At 36.5% G+C, this 20,714-nt stretch overlaps 1 protein-coding gene across 1 annotated transcript in view; it reads left to right on the top strand.

The window, feature by feature from the left end:
• LOC128664440 (amiloride-sensitive sodium channel subunit gamma-like) overlaps nucleotides 1-17,115 on the top strand; it is a 124,893-nt gene extending 107,778 nt beyond the window's left edge. The window contains exons 8-10 of the mRNA XM_053719271.1: nucleotides 6,551-6,609; nucleotides 14,669-14,744; nucleotides 16,795-17,115. Coding sequence (XP_053575246.1) covers nucleotides 6,551-6,609; nucleotides 14,669-14,744; nucleotides 16,795-17,115 — 456 coding nt within the window. The remainder of the gene's footprint in view (nucleotides 1-6,550; nucleotides 6,610-14,668; nucleotides 14,745-16,794) is intronic.
• Nucleotides 17,116-20,714: the final 3,599 nt, after the last annotated feature.

The raw sequence follows: 20,714 nt of genomic DNA, 5'->3' as shown, positions 1-20,714 counted from the left end.
TCAAATTTATCAACATTGTTGGAGGGGCAGAATGACAGGCCTTTTGAGAGTACCGACATGTGTTCCGGTTCAAGTTGTATATTTGATAAGTTTATTACTCTCAATGATTCAGACGAATCTGGGAGAATGGGCTCTGATCCCTTCTCTGTGATCTCCAGGGTCCCTGGTTGTCTTTGTATGGTCTCGTTCGTCCCCTCGATGGTTTTTTGTTTGCGCCCCCTGCCTCTGCGTGTCCTCCTCCCTGTTCTCCTACATCTAAAAAATCCTTTCTTTTGTTCCTACTAGAGGATCTTGGTGTAATTGTGGATGTAGGCTTAGGGGGTTCTTCATTATTAGATTGGTGGTTTGTAGAACTTCCTTCCTCGCCGTCAGTGTCAGAGATGTCACTTTCGATTATGTTCACTTTGGGGTTCCTGTTGTTGATATTGTTTCTATAGAAGCCATTCTTTCGCCATTTGTAGACTCTATTATTATTGAAGTCACTGATATCTCTATTTAACTTTCCCTGTTTTGTAGTTTTAAGTTCGAGTTCATATTTATCAAGTTCCTGCTGATAGGATTTATACAGTTGGTTGAAGTCTTTGAGGTGTTCAAATTTCTTTAAAACCTCATTTTGTTCTTTGATTTTTGTTTCTAATAGTTCATACTCTGATTTATCATGTTTAACAAGTATGCCCATTAGTTTCGCTGAACACTCAGATAAGGCTTCTTCCCATTCAGTGGTAAGAGCTGGATTTTTGAACTCAAAAGCCGGGAAAAGCTGAATTCTGAGCCCTCTAGGTATCAATTTTCTTTCAATGTACTTTTCAAAAAAGTGGCGGTTCCACCATACTTTATCTTGGCGATACATAGTTCTATGAACATCTTTAAGCGCCCCATCTAGTGTCGTTGCTGTAGTAGTGCTCCCTGCAGTGTTATCTCCTTCAAAAATCTCATTTAAGTCAGCCATTCTTTTTAGTTGTCTAGCCTGTCTGTCTAAATCAAATGTAGAATCCATGTTGTAGTGGAGTAGTTTGTGTGCTCTACTGTTCTGAATTCTGGGTCACCCAGATATACACACTTTAAACACACAAAGATGAACAGTGGCACTACTTAGACTTTTCCTCTTGTAATAAATCAAAATCAGAGGTAAGAGTTAGATTAATTTTACTGTATGTTAGAGGAAATGGTGCTTGTGCACAAATATAAATATATACACAAAGGAAGAATGGTATAAAGGATACCAGACTACCCAAAGTATGCACTTGCAGCACTCTAGGTCTGAACTAAAGATTGGGATTCCGTAACAGGATATTAAAATATAACTTTTATTGGTATTAAAGTTAAAAAACCAAAATTTGTTTGGTTGATACACACACGATTAAAATTTGCTCCAGTGCTTGAATCAGTATAATGAGTTTCACATTAGATCACTATTCATGATAATTCGGCCTGAATAAATTCACTAGTTATAGTGATCTAAATAGTTCAATGAATCAACTTGCTAATGGTTACCAACAGAGTGTTCATCTGAATAGTAGAGCTTATATATAAATTCTGGTCAAGGTTATGTACTCTCAGCTATATAGGCTCCTGCTATCCTCATTCAATATAATGGATGATAGCAGGGTAAAAATTATTAATAATGATTATCCACAAATAGGGGTACTGGTGAATTAAATATTCACAAAAACGAGGGTTTGATCAATTCTAACCTGGGTTATAATTTTAACCTGTTTATTGGTATAAATAGTAATGTGTGCGTGCTTGGTGTTACTGTAGTTTTCATTAGGTATATATTCCTAAAAATTGGAGTACAGTTATAATCACAATAAGCCTAGTACATAACCTTGACCAGAATTTATATATAAGCTCTACTATTCAGATGAACACTCTGTTGGTAACCATTAGCAAGTTGATTCATTGAACTATTTAGATCACTATAACTAGTGAATTTATTCAGGCCGAATTATCATGAATAGTGATCTAATGTGAAACTCATTATACTGATTCAAGCACTGGAGCAAATTTTAATCGTGTGTGTATCAACCAAACAAATTTTGGTTTTTTAACTTTAATACCAATAAAAGTTATATTTTAATATCCTGTTACGGAATCCCAATCTTTAGTTCAGACCTAGAGTGCTGCAAGTGCATACTTTGGGTAGTCTGGTATCCTTTATACCATTCTTCCTTTGTGTATACAGCTGTGATAACTAGCCTGCGCCTACTAGCATACTAGGTTGCTCTTCACAAATGTGAGTACCCTGTGCTTATAATAATACTCTCACATTTAGAGCCATTTGATACGCACATATGGCACCTCTTGTTGTTTAATTTTGTCTAGAATTACCACTCGGGGAAGGAGAAAGGAAAGTGCAGCCTGTGCAAGCTTCAACAATTGGGAGCATCGTATTATCAGCAAATAACCCCCAAGATTTCTGAGTTACAGCTTCTTTGGACTTTGGGGACTTTGTTTGTTTCATAATATATCCCATACTATACTTTACTGTTTGTTCTTTAATGAGAATCTATCTTTGATTCCATAGATCTCACTATAGCGATTAGCTATCACTTGTATAGTGCGCCCCCTATCAGGGCCGCCACTAGAAATTTTGGGGCCCCTGACTCAACCATTGATCAGGGCCCCTCCCTCCTTTGACATGTGAAATTTTTGACCAAGTGACTAAAATGTATATGCACTTTATTCTTAATTGTCTATTTAAACTTGGAAATGTTGTAAAGGTAGTAACATACACACACACACAGACACACTCATACACTGAAACACACAAACACACTCACACATAAGGATTCACATATAGACACTCTAGCAGACACGCAAAGAAACACACTCAGACACAGAATCCCAAACAGACACTTAGCACTTGTTTACATTGACCTGACAAGTAATGAGGTAAACTACAGTTTTGTAAAAAAAAAAAGGAGATTTAGAAAACAAAATATGGAGTTCTGATTATCTTTTTGTAAAGGAAGATGAAAACTAAATTATGACAACAGCATGCAGTGGCTGAAAGGAAGGGCCCTGAACTGCCTAAACAATAATTTAAAGGTTAAATGGTGGAGTGGTTACTTCCGGAAAGGTCTTGTTAGTCTCAAAGTCTGTAGAAAGATGTGAATAATTAGTAGTAAGGTCAAAATGTCCTAAAAAGGAACAGACAATGGACACACACACACAAACTCAAACTTGCACATACACCCAAGGAAACACTGACAGAGACAGCCTCAGAAAATACACAAAGACATATACACACATACACACACAGAGACACCCACAGAAAACACACAAAGGCATACACACACACACACAGAGACAACCACATGAAAAACACAGAAAGACATACATACACACACCCTCACTGAGACATCCACAGAAAACACACAAAGACATACACACACCCTCACAGAGACATCCACAGAAAACACAGACATACATACATACATACATACATACACACAAACACCCTCACAGAAACACCCATAGAAAAAGCTCAAAGACATATGCACACACCCTCACAGACATCCACAGAAAATGCACAAAGACATACACACGGTAACACCCACCCTCACAGAGAGACCCACAGATAAAAAATACATACACATAGAGACACAAACCAAAGCACAAAGACATAAACACATACACCCACAGAAAAACTCACAGGAGGAAACATTTATGCACCTTGCATCCCCTAAATCAACAGTGTGTGACATGCATGATAAAAAAAGTGCAGAAATTAAAAGATCACTTTTTAAAGAATCATATTTGTAAATGTGCAAACAAAAATAATTCTGTGAATTCAAAATTGTACATTAATGAGCTGGGTAGATGGCTAGATGAAGAAAAGTACCTTTAAAAGGTTGACATATGTTTGTTTTTGTTTTTCCCATTTTCCCCAACCAAGAGCATCACTTCAAATATAGTGTACAAATGTTCCCATCTGTCAGCTGTACTTTTGAAAATGCTGTACTCTATATGGTCTTGGTGGGACCATAAGCTGTGGTACTCATACCATTAGATCTGGTTAAATGCAGGATTTAGGCTTGTTGGTATGTATTTCAAAACTAAGTCAGCTGTAGTGTAAACTGAACAGTTTTAAGTTAACCTGTCTCATTTCAAACACTGAGCAATCTTAGTCTGAGAGTATAAAATTTATGCAGATGTAAAAATCTTAGCTAAAATGCCTCCTTGCATCTGGAAAGTCCTTGCATAAAGGGGCAGTAAACTGGAATGTAATATATATATATATATAAAATGCATATCTGCCAAAAGGGCATCTACCATTTGTGTATTGAGGAGGAAACATTTCTGCATGGTTTTAAATATAGAATTTCTACAGCATTGCAAATAATCATAAATACACTGCTGCTAAAAAAAATGTGTTTTTATGGACCCCTAGCCCCACCATACAACTACTACCATACTGAAGTTACAATCCAAAATTGCACAAAGAAATAAAAAACATTTGCTAAGTAAGTCCTACGTCCTCTTCAAATGAAAGTGATCTGCCGTCTGACTCAGGCACACACTGTACAAAGTGCCAAGTCTGTCTCACACTGAACATAGTGGTTTAGTGCACACTAAGAAATCCTCTCAAATGCTAATACTTTACTCCTTGTAATAACATTTCCCTTGCTCAATTAGCACTCTGCTATAGTACCCACTGGTGGCTGCCAAAATTAATTTTTTTTTTTTTAGTTCTTGCCTCATGGGGCCCCCCTGGCTCATTGGGCCCCTGACAGGAGTCACCCCTGTCACCCCCTGATGGCGGCCCTGCCCCCTATTGGCAGTGCGAGACTCAGTTCTCTACTGTGTTGTGATTACCTGCAAATAGCTTCTTACTAGCCATTAACTACATATTGTATTCTCCTAGTCGTTAACAGCATTAACTTTTGAAGAAAATAAGTGATAATAAGTTATTGAAAATAAGTACTTGCTACTCAATTTCAATTGAAACCTCCAGATAAAGTCTACCCAGTGAAATGTTGTGCATCACTACAACAATTAATTTTATGTATAATCTGTTCTTTGTGTGGATATTCTTTAACATTTCCATGATAATTATCTAGAAGGGCATTCTGGAATGACTAAGGGCCCAATCTCTAAAAATTTCCTCAGAAAATCTATCTTATAAAAAAATCCACCACTACTACAAGATTGTTCATTGGATTTTGGAAAGGTAAACTTTACCTTGATAGCTGTGTATGCTATTAAGAGGCATTGTCTACATTTCTATATGTGAATGAAAATACATATAAAATATATCATATTTAAAGTATAAAGTAAAGATAACAAATAAAGTAGGCATTAAAAAGAGTATAGATAATCCGCATTAAAAAAATGTTTATAATATGCAGTCGAATTCATATTGATAATATGCATTAAAAAGTACACAGCAAAATTAAAATTTAAATTATGGAGGTTTTTTATTTTAACGTACACAGAAAAAAATCTTAAGTAATATAGAATGTAATTTCAAAATAATGAATGTAAGCCTTGCTTCCATGGCGAGCGGTTTGATTATGGCATTTATTGGTCATGTATGAAATTTTATCAAACATCTCATTGTATACTCTAAGGGCTAAATTACGAGTGGAGCACTATTTATCAGTCCGGCATGCGCGTTAAATTTCCTAAAAGTAAGCTTTTTGTTTACGACAGGTAGCACGCGTAAAAAGCTTTTGCATGATCGCTAACCCAAAGCGCAAAAAAAGCAAAACTTGAATATCGCAACCACGCAATTGATGCATTCTTCCATATGCTTCAATGGATCTTGAAAAGTGGGAACACCTGAGACCTCATATCTTTGAGCCCTTATAACTTTTTAATGTAATATGTTTTTTGAATAATTTTTATTAGACATTTTTAATTTTTATTAGACAGTTTTTATGAGTGTAACTGTACTTGTTAATTTACTTTTGATGTGTTTTTTGCAACTTTTTAGTCGAGCATAACAGTTAACCAGAGCTCCAAGTTTGCGATAACCAGACATGCGATAAATTCAATTGCGCTCAAGCGAACACGTCTTACTTCCGTCTTGTAATACACAGGCTACTTCTGACGTGTGCAAAGAGCTGAGATAAACCCCTTGTCTCTTGTGTGCAACTGTTAGCGCGTCACTCTAAATCTAGCCCTAAGAATTTTACCTCTGCAGGTCTTGCTGTTTTACCTTATCAAATGTATGCTGGTGTGCTTCTCTAAACATATTATTTATTGTATGTATTAGACTAAGAGAAAAATAGATATGAATGAAAGTTATGGTGCAATGAAAACACCACAATTTGATTTGCATTTGTTTAAAAAATTAAATCAGTGCTAGGTGCCAGTAAAATTCACTCTCCCTTGTGAGATTTTTAGAACAATCAGGGCCATAGTTCCAAGTCATTCTTTAAATACAATGATGTGTTAAATGCCACATATAAATATATTACTCACATCTGTGTTCATTTTCCATGACTGAAATGTCGTTTTCCCATTAACGTTGTTTTAAAGCTGCATACTTCAAGAAGGTGCAAGAAAATGCTTCTCAACAATCCCTCTCTTTTTCCATTAGGACTCTTTCTCAAAGCACCTTAGCAGAAGAAAAGGATTTCAGGATCTACAAAGTATCAGGTAAATCAGGAGTATTGGTGATATACAAGCAGGAATGTGAAAGATTTGATGCCGCTTAAATATTTATTGCTAAGTTGGTGTATGAATTGTTTAAGTGTTTTTAGCAAGATACATTAATTTGTCATACATTTTTCAACCAAAGTAATTGGAGTTGCATTAAAAATTGTAGATTGTATTTTTTTAATATAAGCATTATGTTAAAGCCATTTGTTTTGATTTGAGTATTATCTATCTATCTATCCATCTATCTATCTATCTATCTATCTATCTATCTACCTATCTATCTATCTATCTATCTATCTGTAATCTATCATCTATCTATCTATGCACCTATCCATCTATCATCTATCTATCTATTTATATCTATCTATGTATCCACCTATCCATCTATCTATCTATCTATCTATCTTTCTTATAATAACCTCTATATATATGTCTATTTATCTAAGGCCCAGATTACACAAGGTGCTAATGATGACACAATGGGGCCGAATTATCAAGCTCCGAATGGAGCTTGATGACCCTGTTTCCACGCGAGCCTTCAGGCTTGCCGGAAATAGCAGTTATGAAGCAGCAGTCTAAAGAGGCTGCAGACATTAATCCGCTCGATTCTATACGATCGTGCTGATTGACACCCCCAGCTAGCAGCCGATTGGCAGCAAACTGCTTGTGCAATGATAGATACCGACAGCGTATGCTGTCGTCATTAATCGATGTGCGGCGGACATGATATCATGTCCGCTCGCACTTTCATAAATCGGCCCAAATGAGGCAGGACGATTTGAGATCCCCCCACATATAGTTTACCCTGGTGTTATTCATGTATACCAGATCAAGGGAGGTATAAAAAAAACTGGTGTTTGCTCTAGCATATTGGCAGGTTATTGTAGTATAATAATCCCTTTTAGACTTTCCATTAACAGTAGAATGCAGCACAACTACTTACAACCCATTGATATGGTTTTTTGATTATTTTTTTGTAAGATATATATCTATACCTATATATCTCACTTTTGTTGCCAACGGTTTAGACATTAATGGCTGTGTGTTGAGTTATTTTGAGGGGACAGAGAATTTACACTGTTATACAGGCTGTACACTCCGAGTCCCTACTTTACATTATAGCAAAGTATCATTTCTTCAGTGTTGTCACATGAAACAATATAATAAAATATTATACTTTTGTGGGATACTGTATATACAGTATATATATATATATATATATATATATATATATAGTCCATGTAAGAAACAAGGTAACAGCACCACAGTACAAAAAAATCTTCTTTTATAAAAAAAAATAAAAAAAATAAAAATCTTTATTTGAGGTATAGCAACCATTAAAAAGCGACGTTTCGGACCTACATGGTCCTTAATCATGCAATATATATATATATATAAAATGCTGGGGACTGTAGGTGAAAATCCTGACCACTCCTCTACTATGCCCCCTCATACGTCAATATATTCGTAAGCCAATTTGAAAACAGATATGTTTATTCAAATAGCAACTATCAAGGAAATTGTAAAGTATGGCTACTTGGAGACCTTAGAAAATTTTGTAAATGAGCTCAACAACAGCATTGGTAGCTGACAGTTTACGGTTAGTCACTCACAGGTAAAAGAGAGTTACCTTGACACTCTAGTATATAAAAAAGATGGACTTCTAGTAACAGATTTATATTGTAAACCAACAGACCGTAATACACTACTTCATTTTGAGAGCTATCACCCAGATAGGGTGTTTAATGCTATTCGTAAGAGCCAGTTTTTCAGAACTATGCGTAATGTAAAGGAGAAGGATCTACAGGAAGTAAGATTAAAGCAAATGGGTAAAAAAATCATAGATAGAGGCTACCCACAGACTATCATAACTACTAGTGAACAAATAGTTAAATCTAAAATTAGTGAGACACAGAGTATCCAACAAGATTTAATAGATACTACACATTCCAACAAAAATCAGAGCGACAAAAAACAACTCATCTTTTCCTCAGTATATAACCAATTTAGCAATGAAATTTAAAAAATTATCAAAAAACATTGGTATATACTGAGTAAAACTAACCCACAGATTGAGGAATTTTGTAAGCCACCCATTAACTCCTATAAAAGGGTCAAAAATATTAGAGACCTAGTGGTGAAATCAGATGTGGGGACAAATAAAAAAGAAACCATAAATTATCTCACTACAGCCAATAGAGGATCATACCCCTGCCTTAACTGTGCGCAGTGTAACTCTATGATTAGAGGGAAATACATAGCACAGATAAACAATAATAAAAAACGTGAAATTAAAGGTCTCTATACATGTAACATAGATTATGTGGTATACATCCTTAAGTGTCCATGTGGGTGGGGCTATGTGGGTGAGACCATTAACCCCATCAAAGACAGGATTAGTGCCCATAAATCTTCCATCAGATGTAAGGATATGACACTCCCTGTATCATCCCATTTTTTAAATGCAGGACACTCTGTCAGTAAGTTAAGTTGCCCCAAAGATATCAGCTCTTTTACCTGTAAAAAAAATATAAAGACCCCCCAACAGTAAAACCCACCACCCAACCAACCCCCCAAAATAAAAAAAACTAACTCTAAAAAAAACCTAAGCTACCCATTGCCCTGAAAAGGGCATTTTGATGGGCATTGCCCTTAAAAGGGCTTTTAGCTCTTTTACATTGCCCAAACCCTAAACTTAAAAAAACCCCTAAACTTAAAACTAACCCCCAAAGATCCACTTACAGTTTTTGAAGTCCCGCTTGAACGATCTTCATTCCGGCGGCGAAGTCCTCATCCAAGCGGCGAGAAGTCTTTATCCAGGCAGCCTCTTCAATCTTCATCCAGGCGACATCTTCTATCTTGATCCTTGCAGCGCGGAGCAGATCCATCCTGAAGACATCCTCTTCATACGGTCGCCGCCGTACACTGAATCTTCAATGTAAGATACGCAATTCAAGATGGCATCCCTTGCATTCCTAATGGCTGATATTTTTTAATCATCCAATAGGAATTAGAGCTGCTAAAATCCTATTGGCTGTTCAAATTACCAAATGGGATTTAAGCAGCTCTCATTCTATTGGTTGATTCGAATCAGGCCGCCTGGATGAAGACTGCTCACCACCTGGATGAGGACTTCTCCACCGGGATGAAGATCGTTCAAGCTGGACTTCAAAAACAGTAAGTTGATCGTCGGGGGTTAGTGTTAGGTTTTTTTTTTGTTTTGTTTTTTGGGTGGGTTTTATTTTTAGATTAGGGTTTGGGCAGTAAAAGAGCTAAATGCCCTTTTAAAGGCAATGCCCATCCAAATGCCCTTTTCAGGGCCATGGGTAGCTTAGGTTTTTTTAGATAGTTTTTTTATTTTAAGTGTTTGGGGGGTAGGGATTTGCAATGTTAGTGGGTATTTATATTTTTTTGTCACAAAAGAGCTATTATCTTTAGGGCAATGCCCTACAAAAGGCCCTTTTAAAAGCCATTGGTAGTTTATTCTAGATTAGGTTTTTTATTTTGTGGTGTTTTTTTTTATGGGAATTAGAATAGGATTCATTTTTATTATTTTTGATAATTTGTTTGTTATTTTGTGTAATGTATTTAGGGGGTGTTTGTTTTTCTTTTGTAGGAAAATAGCTATTATCTATAGGGCAATGCCCTTTTAAGGGCCCTTGGTAGTTTGGGGGGGTGGGGGTTTGTATACTGTTAGGAGGTGTTTTTTGTAGCAAAAGAGCTGTTTAACTTAGGGCAATGCCCTAGAAAAGGCCCTTTTAAGGTTCCCCAAAAAGGCCCTTTAAAGGGCCCTTTGTAGTTTGGGGGGTGGGGGTTTGTATACTGTTAGGGGTGTTTTTTTTTTTTTTTAGCAAAAGATCTGTTTACCTTAGGGCATTGCCCTACAAAAGACCCTTTTAAGGGCCCCCAAAAGGCCCTATTAAGGGCCCTTGGAAGTTTATTTTAGATCAGGCTTTTTATTTTGGGGTGTTTTTTTTTTTAAGGGTATTAGAATAGGAATAATTTTTATTTATTTTCTGGATAAAAAATGGTAGTCTTTTTTATTTTTTGAAATGGTAGTTTTTTTTATTTTTTGTTATGGTAGGTTTTAGTGTAAGGCAGGTTAGGTTTTATTTCACAGGTAAGTTTGTATTTATTTTAACTAGGTAGTTAATAACTATTTACTAACTAGTTTACCTAGTTAAAATAAATACAAACTTACCTGTGAAATAAAAATAAAACCTAAGCTAGCTACAATATAACTATAAGTTAGGTTATTTTTTGTTATGGTAGGTTTTAGTGTAAGGCAGGTTAGGTTTTATTTCACAGGTAAGTATGTATTTAGTTTTAAATAGGTATTATTTAGTTAATAATTGTAAATTTAATTTAGATCTATTTTAATTATGTTAGGGTTAGGTTTAGGGTTAGGGGTTAAAGGGACACTGAACCCAAATTTATTCTTTCGTGATTCAGATAGAGCATGCAATTTTAAGCAACTTTCTAATTTACTCCTATTATCAATTTTTCTTTGTTCTCTTGCTATCTTTATTTGAAAAAGAAGGCAGCTAAGCTTTTTTTTTTTTTTTTTTTTTTTTTTGGTTCAGATCTCTGGACAGCACTTTTTTATTGGTGGATGAATTTATCCACCAATTAGCAAGAACATTCCAGGTTGTTCTCCAAAATGGGCCGGCATCTAAACTTATATTCTTGCATTTCAAATAGAGATACCAAGAAAATGAAGAAAATTTGATAATTGGAGTAAATTAGAAAGTTGCTTAACATTTCATGCTCTATCTGAATCAATTTAGGATGTTGTCTTTTTTTTTTGGCATGGATTTCTTTTAATGATTTCTGAAGGGACAATTTGTAACATATATGTATATTGGATAAGCACACTTCTTTTCAACTTGATAGCCACTGTCTTTCCAACAACATAAAATAAAGTCATAAGGACACAGCTTTTCTCTGCAATCTTTAAGTGTTGCAGGGAAATAATGTGTCTTTATGACTTTATTACAGTATATATATATATATATATATATATATATATACACACAACTGTATAAATAGGTACACCACAGATGTATCCACTAATACAGAAAAAAGCTGCGCACACTCCCAATTTTATACTAATAAATATTCTTATAACTTTAATTTAATAATATTTAATAATATTCTTATTTTTATAAGGGGCTTGAAAAATCAATTCAACCAATATAAACTGCAATCTAGTACACTGCCATCTAGTTAGCTGCAATCTAATAAATGCAATCTGGTGAATTATTAGCCAGTGAGATGCGGTCTGATGATAATAATAATAAAATAATATACAATACAATTAAATGCATTAAATATTGTAAGACATATATTGATAATGCAAAAATATAATAAATGAAAAGTAAAAAAGTCTTATCCTTTAGTAGATAAAAAATCCTATAGTAGATAAAAAAATCCCAGGTATTATTGCTGGTTGAGGTGTTGAGTGATGCTCATCCAAAATAAACTCAAGATTCAATTGAGTGGGAAGGTACAACTGAAGAAATCTAAAAAGATAAGCGCACAAAAACACCTCTCATAGTTCAGATCAATTTTAATAAAATATTATATTATAAACATATAAAATACACCTTCCTCTAGGGTAATCCCTACTCACAATATGAGACCTCAATCATATGAGGTAAGGAAGGACGAGCAGATATAGAAGTGTCCCCACTGTGTTCACAGAATAGCGTCTTGATGTAAGAAAAGTTCCTTCCTTTGAATCATAAACGACCAAGTTATGTATTGAAGACCGGAGGTATTAACTGTAGCCAAACCAAAGGCTCAAATGACAAAAATGTGATGTTGAAAGAATGCTGAAAACAGCCACGACCAGCGTGAATTACTAGGCAGCGTGTGAATAGCAAGTGACGTCAATTGCTATTCACACGCTGCCTAGTACTCCACGCCGGTCGTGGCAGTTTTTAATCAACCCTCAGAGGAGGCGTTCGAGTTAAGGAGCAGCAGTCTTAAGACCGCTGCTTCTTAACTCCTGTTTCTGGTGAGCCTGAAGGCTTGTTCAGAAACAGAGGTATTGGACCGTACGGGGCATGATAAATCGGCCCCAGAGTATGTCATTTTACACAGCTTTTCAATTTACTATTTACTTCTATTATCAATTTTATTTCATTCTCTTGGTTTTATTGAAGGTGCAGCAATGTACTACTGGGAACTAGCTGAACACATTAGTAAACCAATGACAAGGGGCATATAAGTGTAGCCATCAATCAGCAGCTTGCTTCCAGCTCCTAAGCCTACCTAGGTATCCTTTTGAACAAAAGATACCAAGAGAAAGAAGCAAATTAGATAATAGAAGGGATTTGGAAAGTTTTTTAACATTGTATGCTGTATCTGACTCATGAAATCATTTTTTGGGGTTTCATGTAATTTTAAATACCTCAAAGGTGTACTATACCTTGATCAAGTTCTGTACCCATGACCCATTTCACCAGACGATAAGAAACGGCACAACATTAATGCATTCAAAAACATCAAGTAAAATTCTTGTTTGGGCCGAAAAAGGTAACTTAGTAGTAAGCAATAGTAATAATATACATGCTGCTCTGTTTAATGATTTAGAGTACAGATAGATAGAAAGATGATAGATAGATAATAGATAATAGATATATGATAGATAAATAGATAGATAGATAGATAGATAGATTATAGATGATAGATAGATTATAGATTATAGATAGATTAGATAGATAGATAAATAGATAGATAATAGATAGATAGATAGATAGATAGATAGATAGATAGATATATGATAGATAGACAGATTAAAATAGATAGATAGGTAGACATGTGATAGATAAATATATAGATGATAGATAGATAGATAGATAGATAGATAGATAGATAGATGATAGATAGATAGATAGATAGATAGATAGGTAGAGAGAGATAGATAGACAGATATAGATAGATAGATATAGATAGATAGATAGATAGATAGATAGAGAAAGAGAGAGATAGAGAGATAGATAGACTGGCAACCTGCACTAATAAAAGGCTCACCTGCATTAGTATTGGACATATTCTGCACACAACTATTTATTATATATTGGTTGCTATCCCCCCTAGCACTTTGGCCCTGGTGCCACTACACCTGCTGCACCAATGAACTGTCAAGGGTACGGTTAGTTTACAGCATTTTACACATGCAGAGAAAGCTGTGGTTATGTAATGAGAGAGCGATGTAAAAGTGTGTGTATGAGCCATGTCTTCATTAAGAGTCATAAATGGGCAAACTCTCTCTACCGCTTTACCTGCAAAATGCATGCCCCTCCTACTCCTTTCATTAACTTCATCCTTGCCCCTCTAATATGCCTGCCTATTCTACATGCCATTACAGAATACATAGCATGATCCATTTTAGGATTGCCATATTTTCTATATATATAACTGTTGTGTTTTATATTGTTCCAAGTATGAGATTGTTGACATCTGTTTAATAGAACCATACATTCAGTACTTAAATGTTAAATAATTTCTTAAAAACATGGTTTAATTTGCTTAAAATATCATATTTTAACATATATCAGTGGTTTATTGAACAAATTTGCTGTTCACTCAAGTTTGCAGAGTATAAATTGTGTTTTAATATGTTTATTTTTCAGCCAAGTGTCATAATAATTTTTACTTGTTAAGTGTTTGCGTAAAAACATATCCTAATCACACAGAAAGTGTGCTCTAAGTGTATCATGTTTAACTTTCATAAATTACTTGATTCATGCATGAAAATATCAAAGTTAATTTCCTAGAGTACAGTTTGTTCACTCAGTTTAGATCAAATCTGTTTTGTCAAAGTGTCCAAATTTTAGTTACAACTTCATTGAAATAGTGGGGTTGAATTGTTCCCAGTCAAGTTATAGAGGGTGTTTCATGACCCAATGGATTTGGAAAATGTTAGATAAATTCATATGCACTTTAAATAAAATCTTGATATTATCGGGTTGATTGACACCTATATCATGTCCGTCCGCACTATAATAAATATACCCCTTAATCTCAATTTAATTTTCCTTCTTTTTAGAGATAACCTCGTAAAAATTGTGGTTTATTATCAACAACTCAACTATGAACTGATAGAAGAGGTCCCCTCATTGCAGGTGAGTCTCTGTTAGTTAGTACTCTAAAAATCATCTGTAAAGGGACATAAATGTGCAAAACAAATGTGTTCTAAAGAGTTAGCACATTTTCTTACTGTGCTATTTGTATTTAACCCCTGCAAATGGGTTTAAACACATACTTAAAGTGAGCTCCAGAGCAGCAATACACTATTAGCACCTAGCGCCCTTAGTGAGTGATCCAGTGACTAGTGACTAGTGACACTATCAGTAAAAAAGTGAAGATATTATCACAATGGGTTCAACACTGGATATAACAGTAAGTATAACACATAACATCTAACATATAATATATAAAGGATCAAAAAAGACTCAAAGCATATGGTAGTACTATATCAATGATATAACAGTGAACACAAGATTTAACAGTGAAGCACAAGATTTGAGATGTGCCAGCGGCATACGTTTGTAAATCAGAGCAATAAGAAATAAATAAAAATAATAATAAAAAGTCCTTGAGTGGCTTGTGTATGATATCACTATAGGTAGATCAGTAGATACAATCAAGGCAGCTATCTGTAGAGGATCAAGGCCACGATCCAAGGTCAGTAATCTGCAATGAATAGAAGACAGAAGCGCCACATGACCTAATATTGTAGGGTGTAATTGGAATGGTAAGTGTGATAATTGAACTCACATGTAATATAACACCCCTAGTGGTGTAGAAGGAGCAATCTGGGATCAATAGCAGTCACCCAGAAGATTGACCGGTGGATGTGTTGAGATCTGTGGAGTATAAAGCACAGAGGGGTGCCTATATGGCCTAGTATTGCTGGTACAAATGATAACAAATAGAGTAAAAGATTTTCACTCACATTTAGAAGAGCACCTCCCTTGGTGCAATAGAAGCAAGCTGGGATCAATATAGTCACCCAGTAGACTAGGTCTCTGGCAATCAGGAACTCTCAGTGGTCCAGTCTCACAATGGTGGTGTAAAGTGAGGATGGTAAGGTAAAAAATAAAATGATGTATAAAAAATAGAACTGGTAGCAAGTGGTAAGTTAAAAAACTTACTTTATTAAAAAGTAAAATCAATAGCAACGCGATTCTCAGCCAACCAGTGACTGTTTCATCAGGCTTAGTAAAGAGCCAGTTACAAGAGGCATATATATGTAGCCATCAATCAACAGCTAGCTCCCAGTAGGGAATTAGATACAAAGAGAACAAAGCACATTTGATAATAGTAAAATAAACTGAAAAATGTCATGCTCTTTCTGAACCATGAAAGTTTATTTTTAACTTGTGTTCCTTTAAAGGGACACTGAACCCAAATTTTTTCTTTCGTGATTTAGATAGAGCATGACATTTTAAGCAACTTTCTAATTTACTCCTATTATCAAATTTTCTTCATTCTCTTGCTATCTTTATTTGAAATGCAAGAATATAAGTTTAGATGCCGGCCCATTTTTGGTGAACAACCTGTGTTGTTCTTGCTGATTGGTGGATAAGTTCATCCACCAATAAAAAAAGTGCTTTCCATAGTACTAAACCAAAAAAAAAAGCTTAGATGCATTCTTTTTCAAATAAAGATAGGCGATAGCAAGAGAAGGAAGAAAAATTTATAATAGGAGTAAATTAGAAAGTTGCTTAAAATTGCATACTCTATCTGTATCACGAAAGAAAAAAAATTGGTTCAGCGTCCCTTTAAGTGTGCTCCGAAATTTGTATATGTTTACGTTGTGTCAGGGGCAGGGCTGCCTGTAACACTGAGTATTGTTAGGTGTGATGTTCTCAAATGAGTGTATTATATATTGTTGTGTGCCAAGCCTAGCCATTTCTAACTCTGCACGCCACACTCACAATGAAAAATGCCTCCATATGTGTTATTAACCATTCACTGGTTTCAAAGCAACTTATGTTATTTTATAATTCAAAAAAGGTTCAGTATGCGGCATACACAGCTATGTATTCAGATCATATTTTCTGCTTAGCTCAATGATGTCTTAGTTGGTTAGGTGCCTGCATTGTGCCTGCTCTATGTATAAAAAGTAAGGTCATTAATATAATTATATTTCTTTGTTCTCTGCTGCAGCTGGTAGACTTGTTCTCTAGTATTGGAGGCCTGGTGGGTCTCTGGATTGGAGTATCTATCTGCACAGTGGCTGAATTCCTGGAGTTGATATTAAATCTGCTGACTTTTGTTATTCATCAAATATTTAACACAAAAGAGGACTACCCGACAAACCCATACACAATTCCAGGCCCAGATATCACCTCTCCAGTTCTACGCAATAGTCACTGTCTGACTTGGGACACTGTTAATGACTCATCTAGTCTACTTGGAAACAGCTTTGAGGAGCAGGAAAGTGTTTATTCTGTCATTAATCCATATGAATTACATTATAAACAATAGTACACCTACTTACCATAGAAAGTGTTCTGGTGAATTCAAAGAAATGACATGAGATTGTACGGTTAGCATACACATGATATATCAATGTGCCAATTAGCACACAAACATACACATACAAATATGCACACACCTACACACGCACATGTACACACACATACACACACATATACAAATGCACACACACACGCTTGTACTCACACATCCACACACCTACACACGCACATGTACACACACATACACACACATATACAAATGCACACACACGCGCTTGTACTCACACATACACACATATGCACACACCTACACACGCACATGTACGCACACATACACACACATATACAAATGCACACACACGCGCTTGTACTCACACATACACACATATGCACACACATACATGTAGACAAATATGCACACACATACAGGTATAGTAACATGCGCACAGACATATATGAGCACACTCCTAAACACGCACATGTACTCACACATATACAAATGCACACACACACTCATACATATGCGCTTGTACTCACACATACACACATATGCACACACACTCATGTAGACACCTATGCACACACATACAGGTATACTAACATGCGCACACTCCTACACACGCACATGTACTGAGTCACACATATAGGTTTACTCACATTTGCACACACTCCTACACATGCACATGTACACACATACACATGCCCACACACACAGATTCAAACTCACAAACACACACATAGACACATGTGCACACACATACCTACACACGGACATGTATGCACACATATAGACACGCACACATACAAATACAAACACACACAAACACACACTTAGACATGTGTGCACAAACATGCAGGTATTCTCACATACACATACAAATGCAAACACACACAAACACATGTAGACGTGTGCACAAACATACAGGTATTCTCACATACAGTACATGCACACACACATGTATACACACATACAAGTGCAAGCACAGATGTAGACAGATGCACATATATACAGCTATACTCACATGTAGACACACCTACACAGGCACATGTACACACATACACACGCACACACACAAATGCAAACTCACACACATATAGACACATGCACACACATACAGGTTGTGATAAGAGCGTGTGTATGACGCTAACCAGAAGTGGGCGTGGCGGTAGAGACCGTTATATATTTTCAGTTGTTAATCAAGCTGCATGCATGACGAAGTTTGTTAACTTTGATGCTACAATAAAATTGAGTTGTACCTTCTCCCTCGTGTCCTGCATCTCATGACATTGTGTCAGAAGTTTTGTACCTGAGCTTCTACTTCCTAATTAATGATGATGTCAAAATCCACTCCACCTGAGCCATTTGATTTCTCCCAACCTGCAGCATTGCCCAAATGGTGACAGCGGTTGGCACGCTTCAGGATTGCTTCCAAACTGGACAAGGAGACTGATAAAGTACAAGTTAATTCTCTCCTATACTCTATGTGGGACCAGTACATAATGCTTTTACATTTTGTGAAGAGGAAGAGTTTGATTTTGAGATAGTTATGAATAAGCTCAGCACCCATTTTGTGCCCAAAAGAAATGTGATTCATGAGAGGGCCTGTTTCCACAAACGTGCCCAGTGTGTGGCGGAATCTGTGGAGTCTTTTGTATGCAGACTTTATGAACTAGCAGAGTTATGTGAGTTTGGGGCCGCCAAAGAGGAACAAATCAGAGACAGAATAGTCATAGGATTTGCAGTTGCTGAGGTCTCATTAAAATTGCAGTTGGAGGCTGAATTAACGCTTGATGAGGCTATTCCAGTGGCGTATTTAGGTTTTATGCTGCCCTAGGCACTCAAAATTCTGCTGCCCCCCTTAAAAAAGGTTTTAGGCCTTTTTTCCCCTCAATATTGTTGTGGGTCAGTGTGTAAAATGTTTTTTGTTTTTTTTCATAACAATTCAAAAGAAAATGGGCTAGCAAAACACTGGCATACAGGTGGGTTGAATTGCATGCATCTCATACTATTTTCTCCCTGAGAGAAGGGAGAGAAAAGAAGGGGAGGGGAGAAAAGGGAGGGAAAGAAGTTTCTCACCAAGAAAGCTTCCACTGCAAAAATGCTGGTGACTCTAACTTAAGCAACAGTTCAAAGGAGCACTGCCTGTGAAGAGCGACCTTAATCAGCGGAAGTGCCTTGTCTTCTCTGTAAAAGCCTGCACTTTATCGCTCACTGTACTGTGTGCTGGATTTTAAAGAAAGAATATGGCAGATGTGCTGCCCATCCCAAATCTGCTGCCCTAGGCACCGGCCTTATTGGCCTAGGCCATAATACGCCCCTGGGCTATTTGGTAAGGTTGAAAAAGCAAAGTGCTGATATGAGGTCTGAGAGTATTGTTGATGAAGTGCAGCAGTTTAGGAGAGCTGCTGGCGACAGGCAAAGTGTGAACGATAGACCAAGGGCAGCAGGTAGGCCCAGAAACGGGTCCGTACAGAAAGCTCATTGCAAGTGGTGTAACCGCACCCAAAAAACAAATGTAATATGCACTGTTAAAGACAAGAGATGCAGGAAGTGTAACCGAGTGGGCCATTTTGAGTTGGTTTGCAGAACAGCGTCTATTAAAGAGATGCAGGTAGACAGCGATCAAGAAACTCAAGAAGTATCTTTTGTGGGGTGTGTAGTAGATCAATCCGGCTCAGATGAAGACTGGCTTGTTACCCTCACAGTGATGGGAGCCAGGGTTGCTTTCAAGATTGACACAGGAGCAGATATCACAGTTATGTCCCTTGCAGCACACATGAAACTGCCTCATCGGCCTCAGCTCAAGAAAGTCACGACTAAAGTTGCAAGCGTGAATGAGACATATTTGGAGAATTGGGCCTGCTGAATTGTGAGCCAGTTTGAGTATCACTAAAACAGATGCAGTCCCATATAGTATCACCACTTCTCTGAGAATTCGATTTCAACTTTTGCCACATGTGGAAGCAGAACTTATGAGAATGAAGAGTATGGGAACAACTGACTGGTGTGCCCCCATTGTGCCGGTTGCAAAGAAGAATGGGAAGGCACGCATTTCCATAGATCTAAAACGGCTAAATGAGGCTGTGAAAAGATAAGAGATATGTATTGCGTCACACTAGAAGATATAGCTCAGATATTGTCAGAGGTGAAATTCGCCGCTACACTTGATGCTGCCAGTGGATTCTGGCAGATACCCCTAGAAACAAAGAGCCACAAACTGACTACCTTCATTTCACCGGTAGGGCGGTTTTGCTTCTGCAGACTTCCCTTTGGCATATTTTCTGCTCCTGAGATCTTTCAAAGAGATATGAGCTCCCTCCTAAGGGAACAAGAGGGCACTGTGGTCGTCATGGACGATATCATGGTGTACGGGTCCACTATGGAGGAACATGATCAACGCTTGCATTGTGTGCTACAGACTATGTGTCACAGTTCAATTCAGAATCTGCTTAAATAAAAGGACCAAATGTGCAGATCAATAATTTGAAGTTATTATGCTTCAATAAATAAGTTTATTTGTCCCTATCTGAATCATTGCACTAACAATACTGTTTAGTATTATGATTCAGATAGAATTTAATTTACCACTTTATAGTTATATGTTG

This window comes from Bombina bombina, chromosome 6 (assembly GCF_027579735.1).
Source record: "Bombina bombina isolate aBomBom1 chromosome 6, aBomBom1.pri, whole genome shotgun sequence".
Taxonomy (NCBI): Eukaryota; Metazoa; Chordata; class Amphibia; order Anura; family Bombinatoridae; genus Bombina; species Bombina bombina.
The sequence above is the reverse complement of the archived record's forward strand: the minus strand, read 5'-3'. Positions and strand labels throughout refer to the sequence as shown.